This window comes from Hypanus sabinus, chromosome 1 (genome assembly GCF_030144855.1).
Source record: "Hypanus sabinus isolate sHypSab1 chromosome 1, sHypSab1.hap1, whole genome shotgun sequence".
Taxonomy (NCBI): Eukaryota; Metazoa; Chordata; class Chondrichthyes; order Myliobatiformes; family Dasyatidae; genus Hypanus; species Hypanus sabinus.
Genome location: NC_082706.1, coordinates 161,778,851 through 161,802,398, shown reverse-complemented (window position 1 = coordinate 161,802,398; position 23,548 = coordinate 161,778,851). Strand labels below are relative to the sequence as shown.

The 23,548-nt window shown below is 38.2% G+C and overlaps 1 protein-coding gene across 7 annotated transcripts in view; it reads right to left on the bottom strand.

Moving 5' to 3' along the window:
* Window positions 1-505: 505 nt before the first annotated feature.
* Window positions 506-23,548, bottom strand: part of LOC132399553 (protein EFR3 homolog A-like) — a 154,625-nt gene continuing 131,582 nt past the window's right edge. For 6 of the 7 annotated variants that reach the window (XM_059980036.1, XM_059980081.1, XM_059980072.1 and 3 more), the window contains 7 exons: window positions 23,158-23,219; window positions 15,588-15,715; window positions 7,400-7,482; window positions 4,894-4,942; window positions 4,049-4,152; window positions 3,443-3,492; window positions 506-2,955 (listed from right to left, as the gene is read on the bottom strand). In XM_059980036.1, the coding sequence (XP_059836019.1) occupies window positions 2,847-2,955; window positions 3,443-3,492; window positions 4,049-4,152; window positions 4,894-4,942; window positions 7,400-7,482; window positions 15,588-15,715; window positions 23,158-23,219 (585 nt within the window). In that variant the 3' untranslated portion in view covers window positions 506-2,846. The remainder of the gene's footprint in view (window positions 2,956-3,442; window positions 3,493-4,048; window positions 4,153-4,893; window positions 4,943-7,399; window positions 7,483-15,587; window positions 15,716-23,157; window positions 23,220-23,548) is intronic. The other variant, XM_059980044.1, reaches the window with a different exon arrangement.

Below are 23,548 nucleotides of genomic sequence, written 5' to 3'. Positions count from 1 at the left end.
GGGTGTTTGGCAGTGTTTATTTAAAAAAATGTTCTGTTGTGTTTCTTTGTTTAGTGGCTGCCAGTGAGAAGAATCTTAAGGTTGTATATAGTATACATGCTTTGAACTTTGGTTGATGGCAAAAATAGTTTCTATGCATCCACCTTTGTTTTTTTTCTACTCTTGACAAGTCTGTTCTCACACACACGTGAAACAGTGCAGAAGCACGCAGTTACGCTCCATTTGTGACTTTTTGCACTGAGAAAAGATCAAGGCATGCAGATTACCATGAGGAAGAACACAGCAGTGCACTATGTCAAAAATCTTACATAAAATTCAGAGATCTGAAAAGCTACTGTATAAGTATAATTAAGACCGATAACGTCATGTCATTCTCGTGCTTAATATTTGAACACATTGGCAAAGCGTTTTGCAATTTTCAACTGTCACTGCATAATTTCATAATATCAATCATGCATTGAGAAACCCATCTCTATAATGAAAAAAATAGAAGATACAACAAAACTATTTGTTTCATTGTTTTAATTGTGCAACATTTTACATCCCATTAAGTTTATAACATTTCTGAAGGTTGATAAAGTTTGAATTCATAGATGTCTATGCTTTAAAATGAACATATCTGAAGACATAACACGTGACTAGGATTACACAATACATCATCACACATGATCTTGGTTTCAGCACATGCATGAAAGCAGTCTAAATTTTAAGAAATATTGTCCATAAGCTTTTATAAACAGAATCACCTCTGGTCATATGTCATAAATTCACTAATAATCCACTGATACCATTAAAAACAACTTACTCAAGAACAAATGGTATTTTCAAAAATGCTAGAAGTCACAACATTCATTTAATGCAAGTATGTGACTTCAACCAATATAAAATTACTATTGCTCACAGTATCAATCAAGTCCAGTTTCAGCATTGAAACATTTTAGGTTTGCCATTTATTTGGTTAATAAAAAAAAAATTACCAATCGAGAGAATTGTCCAATGCAGCCTTTTTTCACATTGTACAGTTACCAGAATTTTAAATATAGAAGACCAAAAACAGGCAGCAATTTGCCTATTATTTTTAAAAGTATATGGAGTTTCAAATTGAAAGCAAATGTAACCAAAATTAAACAAGACAAAAAGCACCAAGTTTAATTGTAATAACTTCATTGGAATAGCAAAGGAATGAATTTCAACACTGCTATAAAATAACATAACCCTGCCACTCCCAAAAATTGATATTTTAAATGTGGCTGATCGGTGAGTTTTCACAAAAGCTCCAAAAAAAAACTAGCAATTGATTTATCGAGTATTCCTTGTAAATCTGCATTTACACATCTTAAGTATTTAAGCTAATACAAAAAAAAATTATGTATTACATACATACTTTTAACCTCAGCATCTCAGCTTTATCTATGCACTGGGCCAGTTTAAACATTTCATGTCACACCCTCCAGAATTACTTAAAAGCACTGAAACAAATTAAAAATGTTGGGTTTCAAAATGATATATAAAAAAACAGCCAAGTCCAGATTCTTATTAAGAGATTATGCATTGACAAATTTGTACCATATTTTTGGTTAATAAGCTGGATCTGCAGCTTATGCTCTAGGTTTTCAAACTCCAGGTACAATAAAAATAAAAGGGATGGAGCACAGAGAATTTGCCATTTAAAAATATGCATTATGAAATGTTAATGCAAAAAAAAGCATTCTCCATACAAATGTAAACTAATTGCAGCTACTTTTTGTTCAGAGACAAACACAGATCTGATGTAAATGCGCACAACCGCCAAGCAGGGTGAATTGATTCAGACTGTATTTTGTACTACTTTCATTTTTAATGGCACATTGACTCAAGTTGTTTTACTTGCTAAACAAAATATAGCTTTAACTCACTGTGGAGGGATGCAGAGGAAAAAACACAATGTAGTGGAGAGCATTAAGCAGTTTGGATCCCCCGGTTTATACAATATCCATTAATGGTCAATTATTAAAATGCATAAACTAACCATAATTTTGATATTTTGCAGGTGTAGTTGAAAGGAACAGCAACAGAAAAGTTGTTAAGTAGGATTATTGGATATTACTTCAGTCAGAGATATTGTAATCCTGTATATCTAATATCCGAAAAGTTCAGTTTATTTTAAAAAGTAATCAGCTGAAATCTGCAATTAACTTTCATATGTACATTGTAAATAGTTCCCTAGCAGATTTGTTCGTTACTCTTTGCAGTACTCTGCTACTTGGTAAAACAAAATCTCTAGCTGGTATACAAGTTGATACTATCAATTTCATTTTACCTATATATTGAATGCTAACCTTCTAAATGGAATTCTAGGTACCAAATGTGAATAAAATTAATCCACAACACTCAATGTGCATGGTTTGGAGAATACATTAGAACTGAAAATTGTTAACAAGTAAACGTTTTGTTACATCTTTAGAAGTTTGGAATGCTGCTAAACAAAAGTAACAGAAATTCATTTAAAAGTTCTTGTTAACAAATATGAGAAATTATGAAAAACAGTTACCACAATTTTTTGATGAAGTCTGAATTTTAATATAAAAGTCATGCTTAATTGTGCTAGTGACACTTTTACAGTTCTGAATGTGGACCTCTTGCAGGGTAAAACAAAGTATTTTGCTCAAGAAAATAGCAAGATTTTAAATACACACTTACACTATAACCTGATACTTGTACATTTAGACATAATAGAGCACATCACAATGATCACCAGGCCAGCAAGCCCTAATAAATAACTGATTGCTCACCTAATTTATTGAGAGATTCTGTGAAAATATTTCACAAGATATAAATCAATGGAGGCATCCAAACAGAAGCAGCAACTAATAAACACAAAGGTCTGGAAACTTCATTTCGTAGACTGGGATGGAATGATACTGAACGTGGCCGGCTGTCACACTCATAGATCCCGATGGACTTGGAGGCGGTCTGCTACAGAAAATTCTACATCAGATTATTGACTTACTTCCCACCTTGAAAAAAGTTACTTTCTGACATTTAGAACTCAATGAATACACATCCTTACTGTGCTATAAAGGCAAAATATTTTCAAAAAAATAGTTCCTTTATATTTCAATTTAATAAAGCTATATTTAAATAAAAAAACTCAGATCAAGTATGGAAGATGTCCACATCATGCCCAGGAGGAATTCTACTGACAACAGTGCAACTTTAGTAATGTGATGAAATGTTAGTTATGAGGTGATCACACATTGGTATTTGACGGGACATTTTGATAAAGATTCTTCACTTTTGGTAAAATCAGAAACTTATAACAAAGTAATCCCATGTACAAGTTACAATCTCTAATTGCTCAGTAATAACTGGAAATTCAGTTTTTTTTAAACTTCATTATTTATTAGTTGGCCAAAACAAAGTAAATATACTTAACCACCTTTACTCATACACAAGCACTCACCTTATTGTCAATTCAAATATCTCTGCAAGCCTGTCATGAAGGAAGTTTGACTGAAAGAGACATAAATAGGACATTGTGGGACATAAACTAGTGACAAAAGCTTAGTAAGTTTTGTATAAAGTTACAATACTTTTTGAAAGAGTCAAGCTTTAAGACCAGTCCTGTAACTGGAGTTTTCCCAGATATCTCTTCCCCCTCTTATATAAAAAAAACTATAGCAATAATGTTGAATATCATGGCAAAGACAGTTTTGGTTCTTATTCATTGAAAACCATTTAAAAATATACATAATCCTTCAAGCTCACACATTAATTAAAGTGTATTGAAATATTCTAATTTCAGTGGACCCCAAAATGAACATAATCCCCTTCTACAATGTGCATGCAACTATAGATTAGTAGCTTGAAAAAAAAGGAAATCTCTCACAATAACCACTAGGCTGCTCATTCTCACAAAGAAAATTATGTTTTCAGTTGGAAGGAGAATGCAATAAACAGAGCATTGATGAGGCATGTTAAATACACTACTAGATGAAATGCAACAAAACAGATTTGCTTTTATTAGCATTACATGCTGTGTTTGCACTGTATTAGATGTTTGACTAACCTTGGATTCACACTGAGCTGCAATCTCCTCAAATGGTGCTTTCTGAAACTTCTCAATTATTTGACGTCGCTTCTCTCTTTCTTGTTCTTCAAGATTTTGACTATCTGATTTAAAGAAAGGATGAATTAAGCCAGGAAAGTGTATTATAAAATTTCAATTTCTTAGTTTAATTCAAATTAATTTAGTTATCACATGTACATTGACATACACAGTAAAATTCAGTCACAAATTATCCAAAATGACTCACTAATAGTAGAATAACTTTCTGCTACATTTAATCTATGAACAGTATACTAGAACCTAATCAACATTGCAACACAAGCCTATGAACAATAACTTGCCTAAATTTGCCTTTATTTATATACCCAAGTCTCCAGAACCAGGCTGTAAAGTAATTCAAACAAATGTGGACTTGGATTACACAAGTTTATTTTAAGTACCGATTTCTTCTGGAATTAAAGACACATGCATTTTGTTTGCCCTGTAGCTCTCAATTGAGAAATCAAGATGGTCAGGAAAATATAAAAAAACTATGAAACAAATTGTTAAAAGAATATTATACCATGTTATGGATTAGTTCCAATAATGGCTAAAAGATAAGTCTTTTACAAAATGATAAATAGTTTAAAGAAAAGTTATAAAATGAGGATTAGATGGCAGGTGTTAATAACCAATCTGTTAATCAACTGAGAGAAATAACATTAAAAGATTAAAGAAACTATGTTTTATGGAAAATCGGGAATCAAATTTTGAGCAGATCAAAGATTTTCCATTTTATTAGTAATTCGTCCACCCTAGGCCTGCCACATTATACAATGATTTGCAGTTATTTGCATTACACATACCGATAGCTTTCTTTAATGTTTCAAAGGTGATTTCTTCAACCATCTTTACCTGTGGCAAATAAATAAAAAGTACATGAATCAAATCATGCATCATTCCTTAAAGTGGCATGAAAGCCACTGAGGATCTGCAGAAGTAGTTTATCTGCACAATTCTAGGATGAGCATCTTTAGTTTTGTGGATACACAGAATGCTAACAGCATGGAATTATACCGATCTTATACTTATTCTTATATAGTTCACTTACTGGAGGAAACCAGACAAATCTACAACACATTGCACTCATTCTTTCCTTTCACATCCTTCCTTTCCAGAGACCATCATTTGAAAAGTTTCCTTTGAAAGTTTCAAATGAAAGCCTTCCATCTCTCTTCCTCAACTAGCAAAGCAGGGTTGATTCTCTTTTACAAAGGAGTTGATAGAGGCTTGAAAAGTCATCAAGGGTATAAACACTAGGTAGAGATACTGACCATTCTCAGGTGGTTGGCAAGCAAACCAATGACAGAATGAATTACAAAACAGTGAGCCATTAGCAACAAGATGTGAGTGCATTAGGGGAAAGTAGAGACCAACTCAGTTAAAGGATTTTGAGGGGAAAGATTTGATGAGCTAAATAATGTTCTTCCTATGATTTATCATTGATGATAAATTTACAAGCCAGTTTTTCCAAAAATGCAATTATTTCAGCCAGGCATCAATACGGACAAGTGATTTCATAGCATAATGTCTATTCAGTCCCACAACTATCTTCACATTTTACTGTCTCATTTTCTAAATTTAAAATATATTGAAGTAGGATTTTTTGAGATAATCTGCAAAACATTGCATGCCATGTCAAATCAAAAGAAAATTCCAAAACCTGTCAACAATTTACTAAAAATTAAAAACCAAAATTGAGGTCAAAAAAGTATCTGTTCCTTTTGTAATTACTGTGCTACCTTTCCTCAGGTGTAATACTGTATATTACCTTACCCAATATGTTGACGTAGAAAATTGGAGGATCATCTGAATAAAAACCTTCTCTCTTCATAAGGTCCAACAGTATGGTAGATTTTCAGCAGACCAAACCAGGCAAAGACAAAAGTGCATTCAAGGCAAGGCAGGGAGCACAAATTTGGGAAAGGATACAAAACCATCACAAAGGCACTGAACATATCTCGGAGTTCAGTGCAGTTCATTGTGAAACCGCAGCTACACTGTCTAGGTCAGGCCATCCCTCTAAACTTAGTTGCCAGAAAAGAATGGCACTTGTAAGAGGGGCTACTGTGACGCAGCAGTCATCCTGAGTAGGTTGGACAATTAAGAGGCTAATACTGGAGATGAAGTTCATGGCTCCACGATCTCTAAGGCCTTGCACAATGGGTGGCAAGGAAGAAACCCTGGCTTAAAAAAAACAGGTTATCCTTGTCCATAAAGTCTTTGCAAAGCATCAATTGTAAGGTACTGTTTAAGCATGGAAGATCTTGTGATCAGATGTCACTGAAGCAGAACTTTTTGGTCTCAATATTAAGTGGTACCTGTGGCGTAAATCTAATACTGCGCACCTGTCAGGTAACACCATCCCTACTGTAAAGTATGGTGAAGGTAGCCCCATACAATGGGGATGCTTTTCAGCAGCAAGAACTGCTTTTCAGGCTTAACGTGAAGATGAATGCTGCTAAATACAGGGAGATCCTGAATTGAAACCTGCTAGCCTCTGCCAGAAACTGGGAGGAAGTTCATCTTTCAGCAAAACAACAATCCAAAGCACACTGCCAAAGCAACCATGGAGTAGCTTCAAATAAAGAAAATTGATGTCCTTGACTGGCCCAGAGTCCTGATCAAACACCTCTGGAAATTCCTCAAGATTGCTGACTACCGTTGCTCCCCTACTAACCCAGCACAGCTTGGGTGATTTTGCAGGGGGGAAGCTTTGGCTTTAACAGAAGGAAAGGTGTGGCATGGTAACATAGTGGTTAGCACAACACTTTTCAGTGCTGCCAACATGGGCTCAATTCCCACTGCTGCCTGTAAGAACTTTACACATTTTCTCTGTGACCACACAGGCTTCCTCCAGGTGTTCCAGTTTTCTCCCCATTCCGAAGATGTAGCAGTTGATATGTTAATTGGTCTCTGTAATTTGTCCTGTGATTAGGCTAGGAATAAATTCGGAGATTGCTGGGTGGCGTGGCTTGAAGGGATGGAGGGCCCACTCTGCACTACATGTCAATAAACAAACAAACAGACAGATAAATAAATAAATAAACAAGCCTCATCTCTCTACACTGGAGAGCCTTTAAGCAAAGACCCCAAAATATAGTTCCAAAGAAATCAAAATAATTAGATTTTAAGATGAAAGTTATATAGACTATTGTTGGGAATTGGGTGAGAAGGTGGATTGGTGAAAACTGGCGAGAAAAATTTTATTTACTCGACAAGCATTTACTTTACATAAAGAAAAGAGATTTCTTGTCTTCTAAACCACAGAAGTAGCAGAAAGCCAGGAATAATGGAAAAAGCTTTGTTTACCTTGTCCTGTGGAACATCACGGATGTCAACTTGGATTGACACTGTGTCAACAATGCTTTTTCTTCTGGACAGTCTATCTTCATCTAAAAAACATTTATATGCAATGTAAATAGATGTTCTTTTAAATTATGAAATGCAATTATGCATTTATGAACAATCAAACAAAACTTATAGGCATGTTGGAAAGTATTTTAGGATCCAAATGTACAACGATTTATTCTTCGATGAATAATGTAGTATCACATGCTTTCTCAGATTTAATCAGGATTCAAAACCCATTATTACCATTTGTTTAAAACTGTATTTTGAAACTGATAAAAACATTAGACAGAATAACTATATTTCTCAGGAAAGAGTTATATATGCCAGCCACCTACCCTTTAATGCTTTATCAATACTAATCACAAAAAATATCTATTGTCAAACATTTAAGCATTCAATAGTATCAAGTTACCACAGTGGTCATGGTGAATCTTGCCACACTAATTCATACTTGAAAGTGTAGTTTTGTTGAAAATGTATGGAAGACATTTGGTAATATTGCTGCACACTGTGATTAGCAAAAAAGAGTTTAACAATGTGTGTTGCCCTTAAGGCATTTGTTTAGTTTATTATATTTTCGCTTTAGTAATTCGTTTGTAATCGTTTTCTAGTTAAAGTTAAGGTCGTTGAAAGTAAATTCGTTGTCTGTGATATATCGTGGCATGTAATGACGTCACACCCGGTTTTGCCGCGTCTGGTGGGAAAATACAGGTTTGGAGAAACGGGAAGGAGGGAGCTTGTGTATGCAGGATCAGCGCGAGAAAAGTTTCTTTCTACACACTAGAAACATCATAGAAGCAACGCTGTAAGTTCATAAGATAATCGATATGTTGAAGTAAAAATATTAACGCTGATTCTGTTAGAAGTAATGACGGTTGATAAAGTTTATGTTCTTTGTTATTTAAAGAGTTGCAGATAGTTTGTGTTGAAGTGTTTTTAAAGCCAGTCGATGGCATAGGTAGATTCTGACTGTATGTTGTATTTTAATGTAATATAGTTTGTTGTAGTTTTATTTTTGCAAGTATTTATGATGTAGATGTGATGCCAAGAAGGAAACAAATAACTGTATATATTTTGTATTGTTTTATCAACAGTTTTCACCATATGTTAATGTAGAAGAGTGAACAGTAAATGGTTAATCTTACTGGGATTGTGCCTCATTGACTCCAGTTTATACTTGGTGTTTAGTTCAGATTTTTTACACCTGTGCGAGAACACTACAATGTTGCAGTTCAGATATTAACATTATCGGTAGGATATTCCCTCTGTTAAAGTTAACGTTCCTTCTATTTTTTTACATCTGCAGGAACCAACCATTACTCTGAGCAGGGAAGTCTGACCTGAAAACTTCAATAAAACATTATATAAAAGAAAATTCCAGTTGAGTGGCAAAGGCTACGTGCGAGGGAACATTTCAGTTACTGCATGGGGGAACAGTATTAAGCTTTAAATATTCAATAAGGTTACTGCTAAATAACTGCGTTAACTTCTCATTCCTTTGATATTGTGGGCAATATAAAGCCTAAAAGTACTTCAGAGGAAAGCCATTAATTTAATATCCAAAATAAAAGCCCTCAATTATCTGGGACATTTTAGTCTAGAAAACAACGTTCTTTCAGGTGGTTTGATTGTGGTACTTAAAACTTGGGAGATAGGTAGCGTTTAGTGAACGTATTAATGCAATTAAATAAATATTTTGAAGAGCCATGCACACAAGTACAACATATCAAAGTGCAATTATGATTGTTGAGATTTTTTTTTAAATATGGAGAAAATGATAAACCATTATAACAAACTCAGATCAAACAAGTGCTCAAGAAATAAACCTGTTCAAATCCTGGATGAGGATGAAAGGTAAACTAAAACAGAAACTAATAAAAGCGCTCTGAGTCAGACAACATCTGAGGAGAGCAAAACAGAGTCAGTGTTTCAATGTAATTAACTTTCATCATAGTTAAGAACAGCTGTAGATAAAGACTTTAAAAGTGCAGAGAAAATGGAGTGAAAAAAGGTCTGAGAAGGTGGAAGGCATGAGTTTAAGATCATAAGACTGGCGAGCAGAATTAGCAACATAGCTGATTTATTATCCCTCTCAAACCCATTCTCCTGTCCTCGTTCCTGTAACCTTTGATGCATTTACTAATCAAGAATCCATCAACCTCCACTTTAAATATACCCAATCACAATGAATTTCACAGACTCACCAGCCTCTGGCTACATAAATTCCTCCTCATCTCTGTTCTAAATGGACGTCCCTCTATTCTAAGGGTGTGTCCTCTGATCCTAGACTCACCCAATATAGGAATCATTCTCTCCAAATCCACTATCTTTGCTTTACAATAATCAATAGATTTCAATGAGATCACTCCCTCATTCTTCTAAACTCCAGTGAGTACAGGCCCAGAGCCATCAAAAAGCTCCTCTTACATTAACCCATTCCCTCTCAGATCATTCTCCTGAACCTCTTGACGCACTCCAATAACAGCACATCTTTTCTTACATAAGGGGCCCAAAACTTACCCAAGTTCTATCACGATGGTGCCTGCGTACCACGTTCCTTTGTTCGACTTCTGGTTAGATCATGGAACCATCTTTTTCACTTCTGTTATATCTTTTACATTTGATTCTCATCTTGGATGTGATTCTGGAACTGTTGCAGCCCGTGTTTTGCTGTTTGGAGATTGTTTGGGCCCTTCACCGCTCTGCAGTCTCTGAGATCCCAGAGGCAGAAGCAACATGAGTGAACCTCAGTGGCGAGAAGCCTGCAGGATAGCGCGTGAGCCAAAGTTTGACCCCATTTCACTGATTATCGCTTCCAATGTTCACCAATTAAAGCAGCGACAGCAACCAGAACATCAATGTGAGTGTGGAAATTTGGAGATCGTTTGGGTGTTCCAGCGCCCCGCAGTTTCTGAGAGGATTTCAAGAGACAGAGGCAGCATGTACAAATCTCATAGCGGACAGGCTGCAGGGTGGGGCGCAGGCCAATGTTTGGCTCCATTTCATCGATTCAAGCGACGAGTGATTGACACAAGTGAGTATTATTGGAGTATAAATTTAGAGTTTGGGTATAAACCTCTGGAAATGTCAATAGCATCTGATACGCTGCTATCCTGGCTGGCATCAGCACAAATTTCTCTCTTTCCAGCAATTCTGCTACTTTGTGGTGTGTGTACAGAGTTACAGGATAGCCCAAGGTTACAGATGATGCCTTTTCATATGCATAGTACAGCGCCGCCAATCCCTGATAACAGGGTGGATACCCCGAGCCACCTCATCTAGTCTCGTACTGTAGTATGCTATCGGCTGCTTTGCTTTTCCTGTGCCTGTCTCTTGTGTTAGAACCGCTGTGACATAACCCTCCTGTCGGTTGGATACATATAAATGAAAAACCTTCTCGAAGTCAGGCAAAGCTAATGCTGGTGCTGACTGCAATTCCTGCTTAATAGTATTGAAAGCTATCTCCGCCTCTCCGTTCCACTGTAAGCCATTCTTCAAATTTGTATGTCCTGCCTCTTTCATCATCTTTCTCAAAGGTGCCACAATCTCAGTATATTGTCCTATCCAATCTGAGCTGTACCCTGCCATTCCCAAAAACGTCATCATCTGCCCTACAGTCTGGGGTTTGGGGGCCTTAGTTATTGCCTCAATCTGATCTGGTGCTATCGCCTTCACTCCCTTGGATATTACCCTACATAAGTATTCCACTTGCTGCATGCAAAATTGCAGTTTCTTTTTGGATACTTTATGTCCTCCGCGCGCCAGCTTCTCTAACAGAGTTACTAAAGCAAGCTTAGTGGAGAAAGGAACACCGAAAATGTATCGTTACAGCCTACAACACCTGCAGGATGAACACGAGCAAAACGACAGTGAGGGAGTAGATTGTAAGGGCTTCTGAGTCTTTTTCCCTGCCTCAGGTACAGAGGGACAGATTTTTGGCTCAGCGGCCCAGGGTAACAGGGAGATAATACTTTGAGGTCTTGGCGCAGAAAATTATAGTTTAACCCGAGATTTGGGAATAAGTGCTTGAGTTTATTGGGGCTTTTGTGCGCGGACTCTTAGTCTTCTTTCTCTGTGTGAGACCCTCTGGGTCTCAAAGGGAGGATATATTGGAGTATAAATTTTGCTCAGTTCTGAGTTTGCTATTTGCTATGCATGTATCCTAAGAATGTAGAAGACAATGGTGTGTTAGAGGAAGCTAAGAGATGTAAGTTATGTAATCTGAGTTTGCTATTTGCTATGCATGTACGCAATTTAGCAGGAGAATGAAATATTAAGAATGTAGAAGACAATGGTGTGTTAATGAAAGGTAGCTAAGATGTAGATTAGAACATGATTAAGTCACAAAATATTAAGAATGTAAACTTGCTATTTGCTAGAGAATGAAATCTTAGGAATGTAGAAGACAATGGTGTGTTAATGAGAGGTAGCTAAGAGATGGAGTCAGCTTTGAAACTTGCTATTTGCTATGCATGTACCCAATTTAGCAGGAGAATGAAATATTAAGAATGTAGAAGACAAGGTAGCTAAGAGATGTAGATTAGAACATGATTAAAGTCAATGGGTAGAAACAATAGTGGTGAATGTACGTGTGGTATGCAACTATAGACCAATTGCATATGCTAATGCAACTAAACCAGGAGATTGCTATAAAACATGCTATGTCCAAAGATCGACGGGCAATTAGCGACTAGCTCAATGGCTGTCTCAGCTTTGATTTGCAAATTAAAGTTTAACCCTTCTTGAAGAATTTTCTGCGTCTCCTAATCATTTGTGGGGCACGAGAAACCATGACAGTATCAGCTACGCTACCAGAGAGGGAGGAGCCTGCCACTGCAGGAAGAGTTGTCCAGTTTCTTCTGCATTTTGGATGTGGACTTGGACATTATAATTTTCTATTCAGTCTTACTATATTTATATTTTGTGTTTTTTCACCCAATCTTACTATTTTTTGTGCAGGATTTGGGGGTTGATGTGCCTGTTCTGTTTTTGTTCATGTTTTTTGCAGAGAGGGGGGATTTGGGGGTTGATGACCCTGCTGCCTTTCTTTTCTTTCTTGATTTCATGGCTACCTGGAGAACTGAAGAATTTCAGAGTTGTATACCTTGATAATAAAATGAACCTTTGAAGACTGCTCACGATAATCTAAGTGCTATCCTACTAATATCTTATAAAGCCTCAGCAATACATTCTTGCTCTTATATTCTAGTCCTCTTGAAATAAATGCTTACATTGCATTTGTCTCCGCTACCATCAACTCAACTTGCAAGGTAACTGGTAAGGAATCTTGCACAAGTCCCTTTGTACCCCTGATTTTTGAATTTTCTTCCGTTTAAAAAATAGTTTATTCCTTTATTCCTTACACCGAAGTTCATAACCATGTACTTCCCTACACGGTATTCCATCTGCCACTTCTTTGCCCATTCTCCAAATCTGTTTCAGACCTTCTGCAGGTCAGTAATACCTGACCCTCCACAAAGCCATCAGTTCCATCACCAAACCATTCATATATAATGTGAAAAGATGCGGTAATTGGATGACCTTCAAGGGGGGAAAGGGGATAGGCAGCAAGTACAGAGTACCCCTGTGGCTGTTCCAGTCAACATCAGGTACACTGCTTTGGATTTTGCTGTTGGGGAATGACCTAGCAGAGGAAGGTCTCCAGCACCGAATCTGGTTCTGTAGCTCAGAAGTGAAGTGGGGATAGGTGGTGAGTTATAGTGATAGGGGATTTGTTGATTAGAGGGACAGAAAGGAGGATTTGTGGACGAGAATAAGTTTTTGGATAGTTTGTTGCTTCTTGAGTGCCTGGGTCAGGGATATTTTGGATAGATTCCACAGCATTTTTGAAGTGGGAGGCTGAGCAGCCAGAAGGTACCAATGGCATTGGGTAGAGTGGGTGATGAGGTCCTGCAAAGTGAGTTCAAGGGGAGAACAGGATCTCTAGGGTAATGATCTCAGTGTTACTACCTGTGCCATGTGCTAGTGAGGTCAAAAATAGGAAGATCATGTTGTTTAAAACTTGGCTAAGGAGTTGGCACAAGAAAGAGTGCTTCAGATGTTCTTCCAGAGAAGGGGGGACCCATACAGAAGAGATTGTTTGCACCTGAATTTCAGAGGGACTAATATCGTAGTGGGAAGCTTTGTTAGTGCTGTACAGCGAGTTTTACACTAGATTTGCAGGAGATGTGAACCAGAGTGCCAGATAATGGAGCAGTTGTGGAGAAAGATGTTGCTAAGCCTACATAAAAAGTCAGGAATAAAAGGTTGAGCATGGTGGGACCAATGTTCTGAGCTGCGTATAATTCAACGGAAGGATTATTGTAGGAAAGGCAGATGAGCTCAGGGTATGGATCAGTGAGTAGAATTATAACATTGTTGCCATTAGTGAGACTTGGTTGCAGGAAGGGCAGGACTGGCAGCTCAATGTTCCTGGATTCTATTGTTTTAGATGTGATAGAGCGGGAGGGATTAAAGGAAGAGGGGTGACATTACTAGTCAGAGTTCCATGCTCAGTCAGGATAGACTGGAGAGCTTGTCTAGTGAGACCATATGGGTAGAACTGAGGGATAAGAAAAGGTGTATTATAAACCACCCAACAGTCCACAGGATTTAGAGGAGCAAAATTGTAGAGATCGCAGATGGTTGCAAGAAACAAGGTTGTTATAGTAGGTGATTTTAAACTTTCCACATATTGACTGAGACTCCCACACTGTAGAAGGACTAGGTGGGAAAGAGTTTGTCAAATGTGTTCAGGAAAGCTTCCTTAATCAGTACATAGAAGTCCCAATGAAAGAGTATGCAATACTAGATCTCCTATTAGGGAATGAGACAGGGCAGGTGACAGAAGTTTTTGTAGGGGAGCACTTTGAATCCAGTGACTCAAGGTAATTGTGGAAAAGGATACTCTAGGTCTGGTCCTCCAGTGGAGATTCTAAACTGGAGCAAGACCAATTTTGATGGTATCAGAAAGGATCTGGCAAGTGTGGATTGGGACAGACTGTTTTCTGGCAAAGGTGTACTTGGTAAGTTGGAGGCATTCAAAAGCGAAATTTTGAGAGTGCAGAGTTTTAGACAAATACTTATTGATCTCAGCAGCATTACAGGTTCATAGATAAACATTAAAAGTGAAATAAACAAAAACTGAGTTACCTTAAAAATAAGATGTACAGGATTTACAAGTCAAAGATTCCAAGATTTCCAAGTTCACACTTATAAGATGGCAGAGTGAGAATTATCATAATATTATACAGTAACGGGTGCACATTCACACCATCCAGATAAGAAGTGGTGGTAGTATTGCACACTTGGTAAATAGAGCTCTGGTAAACAAAAATCAATACCAATCTAACAAGAGGGACTTATTGTACAGAGGAGATGTCAGGGACAAGTTTTTTACTCAGAGTGGTGAGTGCGTGGAATGGGCTGCCAGCAACGGTGGTGGAGGTGGATATGATAGGGTCCTTTAAGAGACTCCTGGATAGGTACATGGAGCTTAGTAAAATAGAGGGCTATAGGTAAGTTTAGTAATTTCTAAGGTAGGGACATGTTTGGCACAACTTTGTGGGCCGAAGGGCCTGTATTGTGCTGTAGGTTTTCTACGTTTCTAACCTAGAAAACTCAGGAGATTTGATGGAAGTATACAAGATTATGAGGGGTACACATAGGGTAAATGCAAGCAGGCTTTTTCCACTGAGGTTGGATGAGCCTACAACTAGAGGGCATAGGTTAAGGCTGAAAGGTGAAATGTTTAAGAGGAACATAAGAGGGAACTTCTCCACTCAGAGGTAGGTGGGAGTGTGGAAGGTAGTGCAAGTAGCGGATTTGACCATTTAAGAAAAAATTGGACATGTACATGGAAGGGTATGGGCAGAGGCAGATTAGAGGCTTGACACAAACTAGATGAGCTAATGGACCTGTTTCTGTACTGTAGTGTTTTATGACTCAATGACATAAGGCAGGATGGTAGTTAAGGCAGTGGAGCACACCTCCTGTAAGACTGAGAGATTGTCAAAATGAATTATTCAGGACCAGATAAGAGATCAATTTTATAACTTTGTTCAGAAAGTCCAGCAAATCTTCTTGTATTAAATCAATACAGCCATGCATTTTTGACTGTTATTACCATTAACACAGATTGTAATACCTGTTTGTTGGGGCACATAAGGTACAGAAAGCCTGTCCACACTGTAGCCACTGCCAGCAAGTGCATCTGCAATCCTGTTTTGCAAGAAAAGACAGCTTTTGTCTTGTATCTCTAAGAACTTGGGCAATCTACAAGACAGAAAGGACAAGATTATACAAATTCTCTGAACATGTGAAACCAGTAATACAATTTTGTTTTTTTAATATAGAATTTTCATTGAAATTCAGTGTTAAATAATTTCAAGTCATGAAATCTGAATCATACAATAAATGTGCAATGGAAATAGCTATTTAAAAACCACCTACTTACATCCCAAATGCTTTGAGTATAGTTAATCATTTTAAAATAAGTCTGAGAGTTTTAATGACAGCATCTTTAGATGCAGTTAAAATCCTGTGAACAGCAATGAAATTAATGCCTCATCAGGTGGATGACGTCATGCTGAAGCTGGCCTACCTACTGGATGCACTGTGTGCAGAGTTTATCTGGAGTTACATCTTCCAAAATGTACAAGTCTGAACAATATGACTACAGACACCGAACCTTGGCTAAACACTCTCCTCAGAGATGTTGTAGTAAAGTAGAATAGGCTCATAGAGCTCAAGAGTATACCATCAGCTTGATAACCCCAGAATGCTCTGACATTGACAGCTTTTTCCCTTGAAAGGCCGTAAGTGTGCCTCAGAAAAATAGACACTCAAAAGCTATGCCAGTAGATTTAATGAAACTTAGAACCTTCAAACATGAACAAATAACTAAAAACATCAAAACAATGTAAAAAAAAGTCACTTTTTCCAAACAGTTGACAATCTCATTCAACATGAATTTGAGAGGTCTGATATGGTCCTTCTGCTCAGACTCCTAACGCTTCAGTGCTGGGTGGTGGCAAGTCCAACAGAGGAACAGGAGATCAGATGTACCAGTATCAAATTCTAACCCAGACTTTGCTTTGGCAAGCAAGTCAGATGTCAATCAGCCTAGTTTAATCCAATGTTTTGCAGTGATTGAAAACTAGACTACAAAATATCTTCCTGAATCACTGGGAGTTCATGAGTGACATTTCTATAAAGATTGCCGGTTTGGGATTAGATTGGCACTACATCTACATTTGGTTTGAAGATTAGATGATCTGAAACTGGGAGGCAAAGTGTTCAGTTGGTGCCAGATCCACAGCACTTGGAGCCCAGAAATCAAAACTTTATAATTATACAGTAAATTAAGACAAGACGGCATGGATCCTTAGTGCTGTCTGTGTTAGTGAACAAGTCAGAGACACTAGTGTAGCCTGGATGGATGTCTCAATTTGACACACTTCCACCAACTCCACACCTTGGGCCATGGTTCTTGTCTACTGCCAATTTGCAGAAACAATATCAAAACTGATCATCTTAAGAAAGACTGAACAGCTGAATGAACAACAGCAAGCACTCACGAGAGGTTCAAACAAGTTTGGCTGAAAGATTAAGCAGTGTCTAGAGTACAATAAATGAATTGCTGTTGGTGTAGTTAAAAAGCAATCTGTACAAGATAATTCATGAACTCAATCCCATTCGATAAAAACAGATCCCATGATGGCAAATTGAAAGATGGCAACCTCATTATTCCCCACTGAAACGAATTGCATAATCAGTGCTCGCATGTTATTTAAATAATGATACTGACAGACTAACTGCTACTGACATGTGGATTAAATTTTAATTTTGCATGGAGTTACACAGCCAACTGGGTTGTTTGCTTTTGATCAAAATGCACCAAAAAATTTAAAATTATTCATAAAAATTAAAAGGCAGATGAATCCAGAACTTGATAAAATCTACAGCAGTGAACATTTTTGGAATGAACAAGATAACCAACTGAAAAAAAAATTCAAGAATCACATTTCCCTCAAAGGTGTCAAGATTAAAAATATTTCAAGGAACTAATTAAAGCCCATTTTCTCCATTGACCACATTGACACACAATCTATCTGACAGTGCACATTGCAATTTAACACGCTAGAGAAATTGCAACCAGCCTGAACAACAGTTCAAAGTGAAATACAAAGTTCAAAGCAAATTTTATCAAAATACACAAGTCACCATATAAAACTCTGAGACCCATTTCCCTGTGGGCATACTCAGCAAATCTATAGTCTAATAACGATGAAAGATCAGCCAGAGTGCAGAAGACAACAAAATGCGCAAATGCAAATATAAATAATGAGAACATGAGAAGTTGAGATAAAGAGTCCTTAACGTGAAAATAATTGGTCGTGAGAACATCTCAAAGACGAGGGCAGTGAGTGTATTCAAGAGCCTGATGGTTCAGGGGTAGTAACTGTCCTTGAACCTAGTGGTGTGAGTCCTGAGGCACCTGTACCTTCTAGCTGATAGCAGCAGCAAGAAGAAAGCATGGCCTGCATGTTGGGGATCTCTAATGATGGATAAGCTGCTTTCCAACAGCAAAGTTTCAATGGTTGGGAGGGCTTTACTCGTGATATACTGGGCCAAATCCATTAGCTTTTGTACGATATTCTATTCAAAGGCATTGGGGTTTCCATACCAGGCCACCATGCAGCTAATCAATATGCTCTCTATTACACATCTATAGAAGTTTGTCAAAGTTTCAGATGTCATGCCAAATATCCAGAGACTTCTAAGTAGAGGTGCTGCCATGCTTTCTTTACGTGCTGAGTCCAGGACAGATCCTCTGAAGTGACACTGAGGAACTTAAAGTTGCTAATCTGATCCCTGATGAGGACTGGTTCACGGCCGTCTGGTTTCCCTCTCCTGCAGTCTACATTCAGTTCCTTGATCTTGCTGGTATTGAGTGAGAGGTTATTATGACACCACTCAACCAAATTTTCAATCTCCCTCCTGTATGCTGATTCATCACCATCTTTGATTCGGCACGCAATAATGGTATCATCAGCAAACTTGAATGTAGGACTGGAGCTACGCTTATCCATACAGACATAGGTGTAAAGCAAGGAGAGCAGGGGGCTAAGCACACAGCCCTTTGGTGCATCTGTGCTGATAGAGATTGTGGAGGAGGTGTTTTTGCCAATCCAAATTGACTAGGATTTACAAGTGGGGAAATCCATGATCCAATTGCACAAGAGGGTATTGAAGTCAAGGTCTTGGAGCTTATTGATTAGTTCTGAGGAGTTGAAGGCATTGAATGCTGAGCAGTAGTCAATAAAGAACATTCTGATGTATGAATCTTTGGTGTCCAAATGTTCCAGGATTGAGAGCAGAGCCATTGAGATGGCTTCTGCTGTGGACACATTGCTCTGATAGGTAAACTGGAGTGGATCCAAATTCTACTCAGACAGGAGCTGATACATTTCATCACCAGCCTCTTAAAACACTTCATCACTGTGGATGCGAGTACAACTGCAGGCCACCAATCTCCTCTTCAGCACTGGTGTAATTGAAGCCTGCTTGGAGCAGGTGGGTACCTCAAACTGCCAGAAGCGTGAGGTTAAAGATCTTAGTGAACACACCAGCCAGTTGATCCGCACAGGTCTTTAGTATGTGGCCAGGTACCCTGTCCGGTCTGGATGCTTTCTGTGGATTCACTCTCCTGAAGACATCCCACATGTCAACCTCAGATACTAAGATCAAAGGATCACCTGGAGGTGCGGGGATTCACGATGGTTCCTCCATGTTCTGACCGTCAAAGTGCTACATTTTTTCATATTAAACAACTGGCAGGGCAGCTGAAACTAAAGCTGCCATTGCGAACTAATAAAAGCAGGAACGCATGAAGAGCTAGAATTGGAGTTCAGAGCAGTTTGCAGTCTGTTGGAGTTCACAATGACAGAGTGGAGGATAAGGAGAAGGTTAAGACAAAGTGGAAAGCTTTGAGCAAGTTTAGGTTTCTGGGATAGAACATGAAAACCTCATTTAACTACACAGGAGTAAAATCTCTTAGCTTTGACCTTATTAGAGGCATTCTACTTCTCACTTTTGCTTTTCCTCCTACCCTTTTCCTGCATCTTAAAGTTATTATGTCTATATCCTTTTAATTCTAGTGAAAGGTATTTCACAAAACATTAATATTACTTGACTTGCTCAGTGCTTTTTGTACAAGAATAGTCATAGCATGGTGAAACAGGGATGAATAATGGAAGCATATCAGCAAGATCAGAAGTGATGTGTAAATAGGAATTAATATACAGATGAGAGGTTTGAATTAGCTGGTTAGTTATGGGTGCAAGACATGCCACCCTGAAAGACACTTTAAAATAAACTCCAGAAGTGAAGGTGGAAAAGGTGTTTCCCATGGTGGGAGAGTCTAGGGCAAGAGGGCACAGCCTCAGGATAGAGAGGCGTCTTTTCAAAACAGGGATGCAGAGAAATTTCTTTAGCCAAACAATGGTAAATTTGTGGAATTTGTTATCATATGGAGCCTTGGAGGCCAGGTCATTGGGTGTATTTAAGGCAGAGGCTGATAGGTTCTTGACTGGACACGGTATCAAAGGTTACGAGGAAAAGGCTGGGAACTGGGATTGAGGAGGAGGAAAAAAATTATCAGCCATGACTGAATGGTGGAGCAGATTTGATGGGCTAGATGAACTAATTCTGCTCTTACGTCTTATGGTATGTATGAGAACTTCAACAACGGGTGGACTGAAATAAAGGCAAAGATTCAAGTACATTTATTATCAAATGATGCATAAATTATACAACTTTGAGATTTGCTTGTTGACAGGTAGCCACAAAGCAAGGAACCCAAACGAATCCAATTAAAGAAAGAAAGAATAAAAGGCTAATAATTAATGCACAAGAGAAAGAAAGAAAAATACAAGTTGTGCAAACAATTGAAGCCAACAACAGCATTCCGAACAAAAAATAAGAGGCAGGCTGAATTACAGGGATGGTAACAAGTTACTCTTGAAATGGAAATAGCCTGATTGAGAACTCAGTTAAGATTGAAACATGACACAAAGTTGATCAGATTCAGCCTATGGCACTCAATAGGAAGAGGCAGTCCAAGAATAATCCTAAAGTGATGTCAGATATGGCACTGATTGGCTAAGTTAGCTTCCATAATAAACGAGTATTAACTTTGGACATCCCTCAGAAAGCAGTGGAGAAGCTGTGAAAAAAATAACTACCATTAGAATGAGTGAAGAAATGAGGGATTTTACTCCACTTATGTATAAACTTGGATACATTATCGAGGAACTCAAGATGCATCCATTATATAGTGTTCAGTTAGATAAGATTTTAGATATTTGGCATAAAATGGATAGGAAAGGTACAATATGCAGGCATATGGGTCTAATATGAGCAAAAACGGAGGTCTGTAGATAAACAATGTGGCCCAGATGGATGAGGTGGACCAAAAAAATGGTGTCTGTGCTGTAGGTTTCCATAATTTTAAATTACAATTATGTGAGATACAAGTAAATGATCTTTAGAAAATGTTAGCTCTTGCAATAAATGCAGATTAACTGCAAACCTTTAAAAGGAAATGGGAAGAATTCTCAGCTCAGGCGGATATTGCTGTGCTCATAAGGTAGGTTATGTGTTTTCTAGCTCTTGCAGTCAGTAACCTCTTGGAACATTTTCCTTCAAAGTGGCAACACAGATGAATACAGGTGGTTTAAAAAAAACATATGGCATGTTTGTGTCCATTGGCCAGGGTACCAAATATAAGAGTTGGAATATTACTTTACAACTGTATTCTAATTACAGCCTAACCAAGAACTTGTGTCATGTAACACACCCAAAAAACATGCAATCCTTCAGTCTCAGTGAAGGGTCTTGGCCTGAAAGATCTACTCTGTATTCATCTCCATAAATGCTGCCTGACCTGCTGAGTTCCTCAAGCATTTTGTGTGTGATAGTCTGGAATTCTGGCATCTGCAGGTGTATTTTGGATGAGATTATGCTGGAGAAAGAGCAGAGGAATTCACAATGCAGATTGGAGGGCTTTACTTACAAGGAGAGTTAGAAAGGCTGGCTTGTTTTTCCCTGAAATGGAGTCAAATTTACTGTCATATGCACAAGTACATGAATGCACAGGTGCAATGAAAGCCTTATTTGCAGCAGTATCACAGGCACAGAAACACTGACAAAAAAGAACAAATTATGCAAAACTATACAAGCAACAACATGATCAGAAACAAAGAAAATCTATGTTGTACAATTGTCATATTGAGATAATTAGAAACTGATCGAAGTAAATACGATTATGAAAATTCTGAACAAATAGTAATTTATTTTCTTTTCCATGGTGGTGGGAAAAGTGTCTAAGACAAGAGGTAATAGGCTTAAGGTAAGAGGGTGGAGGTTAAGACCAAATCAAAGCAGAAAGGTTTTACCACACAGAGAGTAGCTGGTATCTGGAATGCACAGCCCGAAGTAGTGGAGGATGTAGATATAATCACAACATTTAACATGCCTTGAGACACTTGACTATGAAGACACAGAACACTAAAGACATAATATGGACAAATGTGATCAGAATAAATGATTACCAAGGTTGGCATTGATGGGAAGACAACAGGGCTTATCTCAGTGCCGTACTTCTTTATGAAGATAACTTTATTGGTTTCTGGAGAAATCTACAGAATTATTTTCATCTACAAATTGGTCTTAAGTTTCTCTTTACCTCCACGGTGATGTGTCTGCTAGTGCATGGAGGCATTACAATCCTCAAATACAACATATCTGTGTGGACCATTCAGGCACATCCATTGCTTTAAATTCATTTTCATTTCCATGGCATGGATGCTAACACAGAGCTCGTAACTGAGACAGAATCTGATTGATTGTTCCTATAAACGTTTCTGCCTATTTTAGTGCTGTCTGGTGTTTTTCATGACATTTATCCAAAAGCTCGGAAAAAGCAACACACAAACTTTTAGCATCGTAAATCAGTGAGTTGTTTGTCATATCTTCCCTCTCACTGTGAAATGGGGACACCTCTTTTTTCCTTATTAGGGGGAGGGGGAGGGGGAAGGAGAGGGAGGGGGAGAGGGAGGGGGAGAGGGAGGGGGAGAGGGAGGGGGAGAGGGAGGGGGAGAGGGAGGGGGAGAGGGGGGAGAGAGAGAGAGAGAGAGAGAGCGCGCACGCGCGCGCCTGTGGTATGTCGAATTACCGGGTGAACGAGTAGTCTTTGGGGTACTGCAAGTCTGTGTCTTTATTGATGCTTTGCTGCATGCTTGAGTGCTTGGTGGGGGGGGGGGGGGTGAGGTGCGATGCTTTTTTTGCTGGTGGGGGAGGGGAGATCATGCTTTGCTGAAGCTTATGTGTGGAAGGGGGAGCTGGGGGCGCTTTGGGGTTCTAACATTTAACTATCATTCATTCTTTGGGGCACTTCTCTGTTTTCAAGGATGGTTGCGAAGAAAAAGAATTTCAGGATGTATATTATATACATTTGAAACCTTTAAACTGAGAACAAGGAGTAATTCCCCCCCCCCCCAGTCATATTTACGAGATTCTCTACTTATGAACTTATTTTTGAGAAAATGAATATCAATGTGAATGGTTCAGATTTGCTATACCACAGTCATTTTCCTTACATAAAATAAACAGAAATTAATTTTCAAAAGAGCATCTACTGTACTTGTACGTACTTTTCTCTGGAGAGGTTTTCAGGCAGAAGATAAGGTGCTTCTTTGCTTCGTATTTCAATCACCTTAAAAAGGAAGTCATAAGTCATACAATAGTTAAGTTAGATTATTCTAAACATACATCGCTAATTCTATGTCTTTAGATTTTTGTTCCTCCAGTTTAACCACACCCTCCCCCATGCTTCCATACTGTGTAATATGGGTATCTATTCAGTAGAGTTCCTGTTCTTGCTGAAACTGTATTCATTACCCCGTGTCTTAGTGGACTGTATAGTGTCCAACAAAACAGCCAGACCTACCTAGCAAAGGCAAGAACACAGACTGACAGTTCCAAACAACTACCAGAGATAACTGGTGAACTTAACTTTGGGAGCTGAAGACCTGATAATGGATA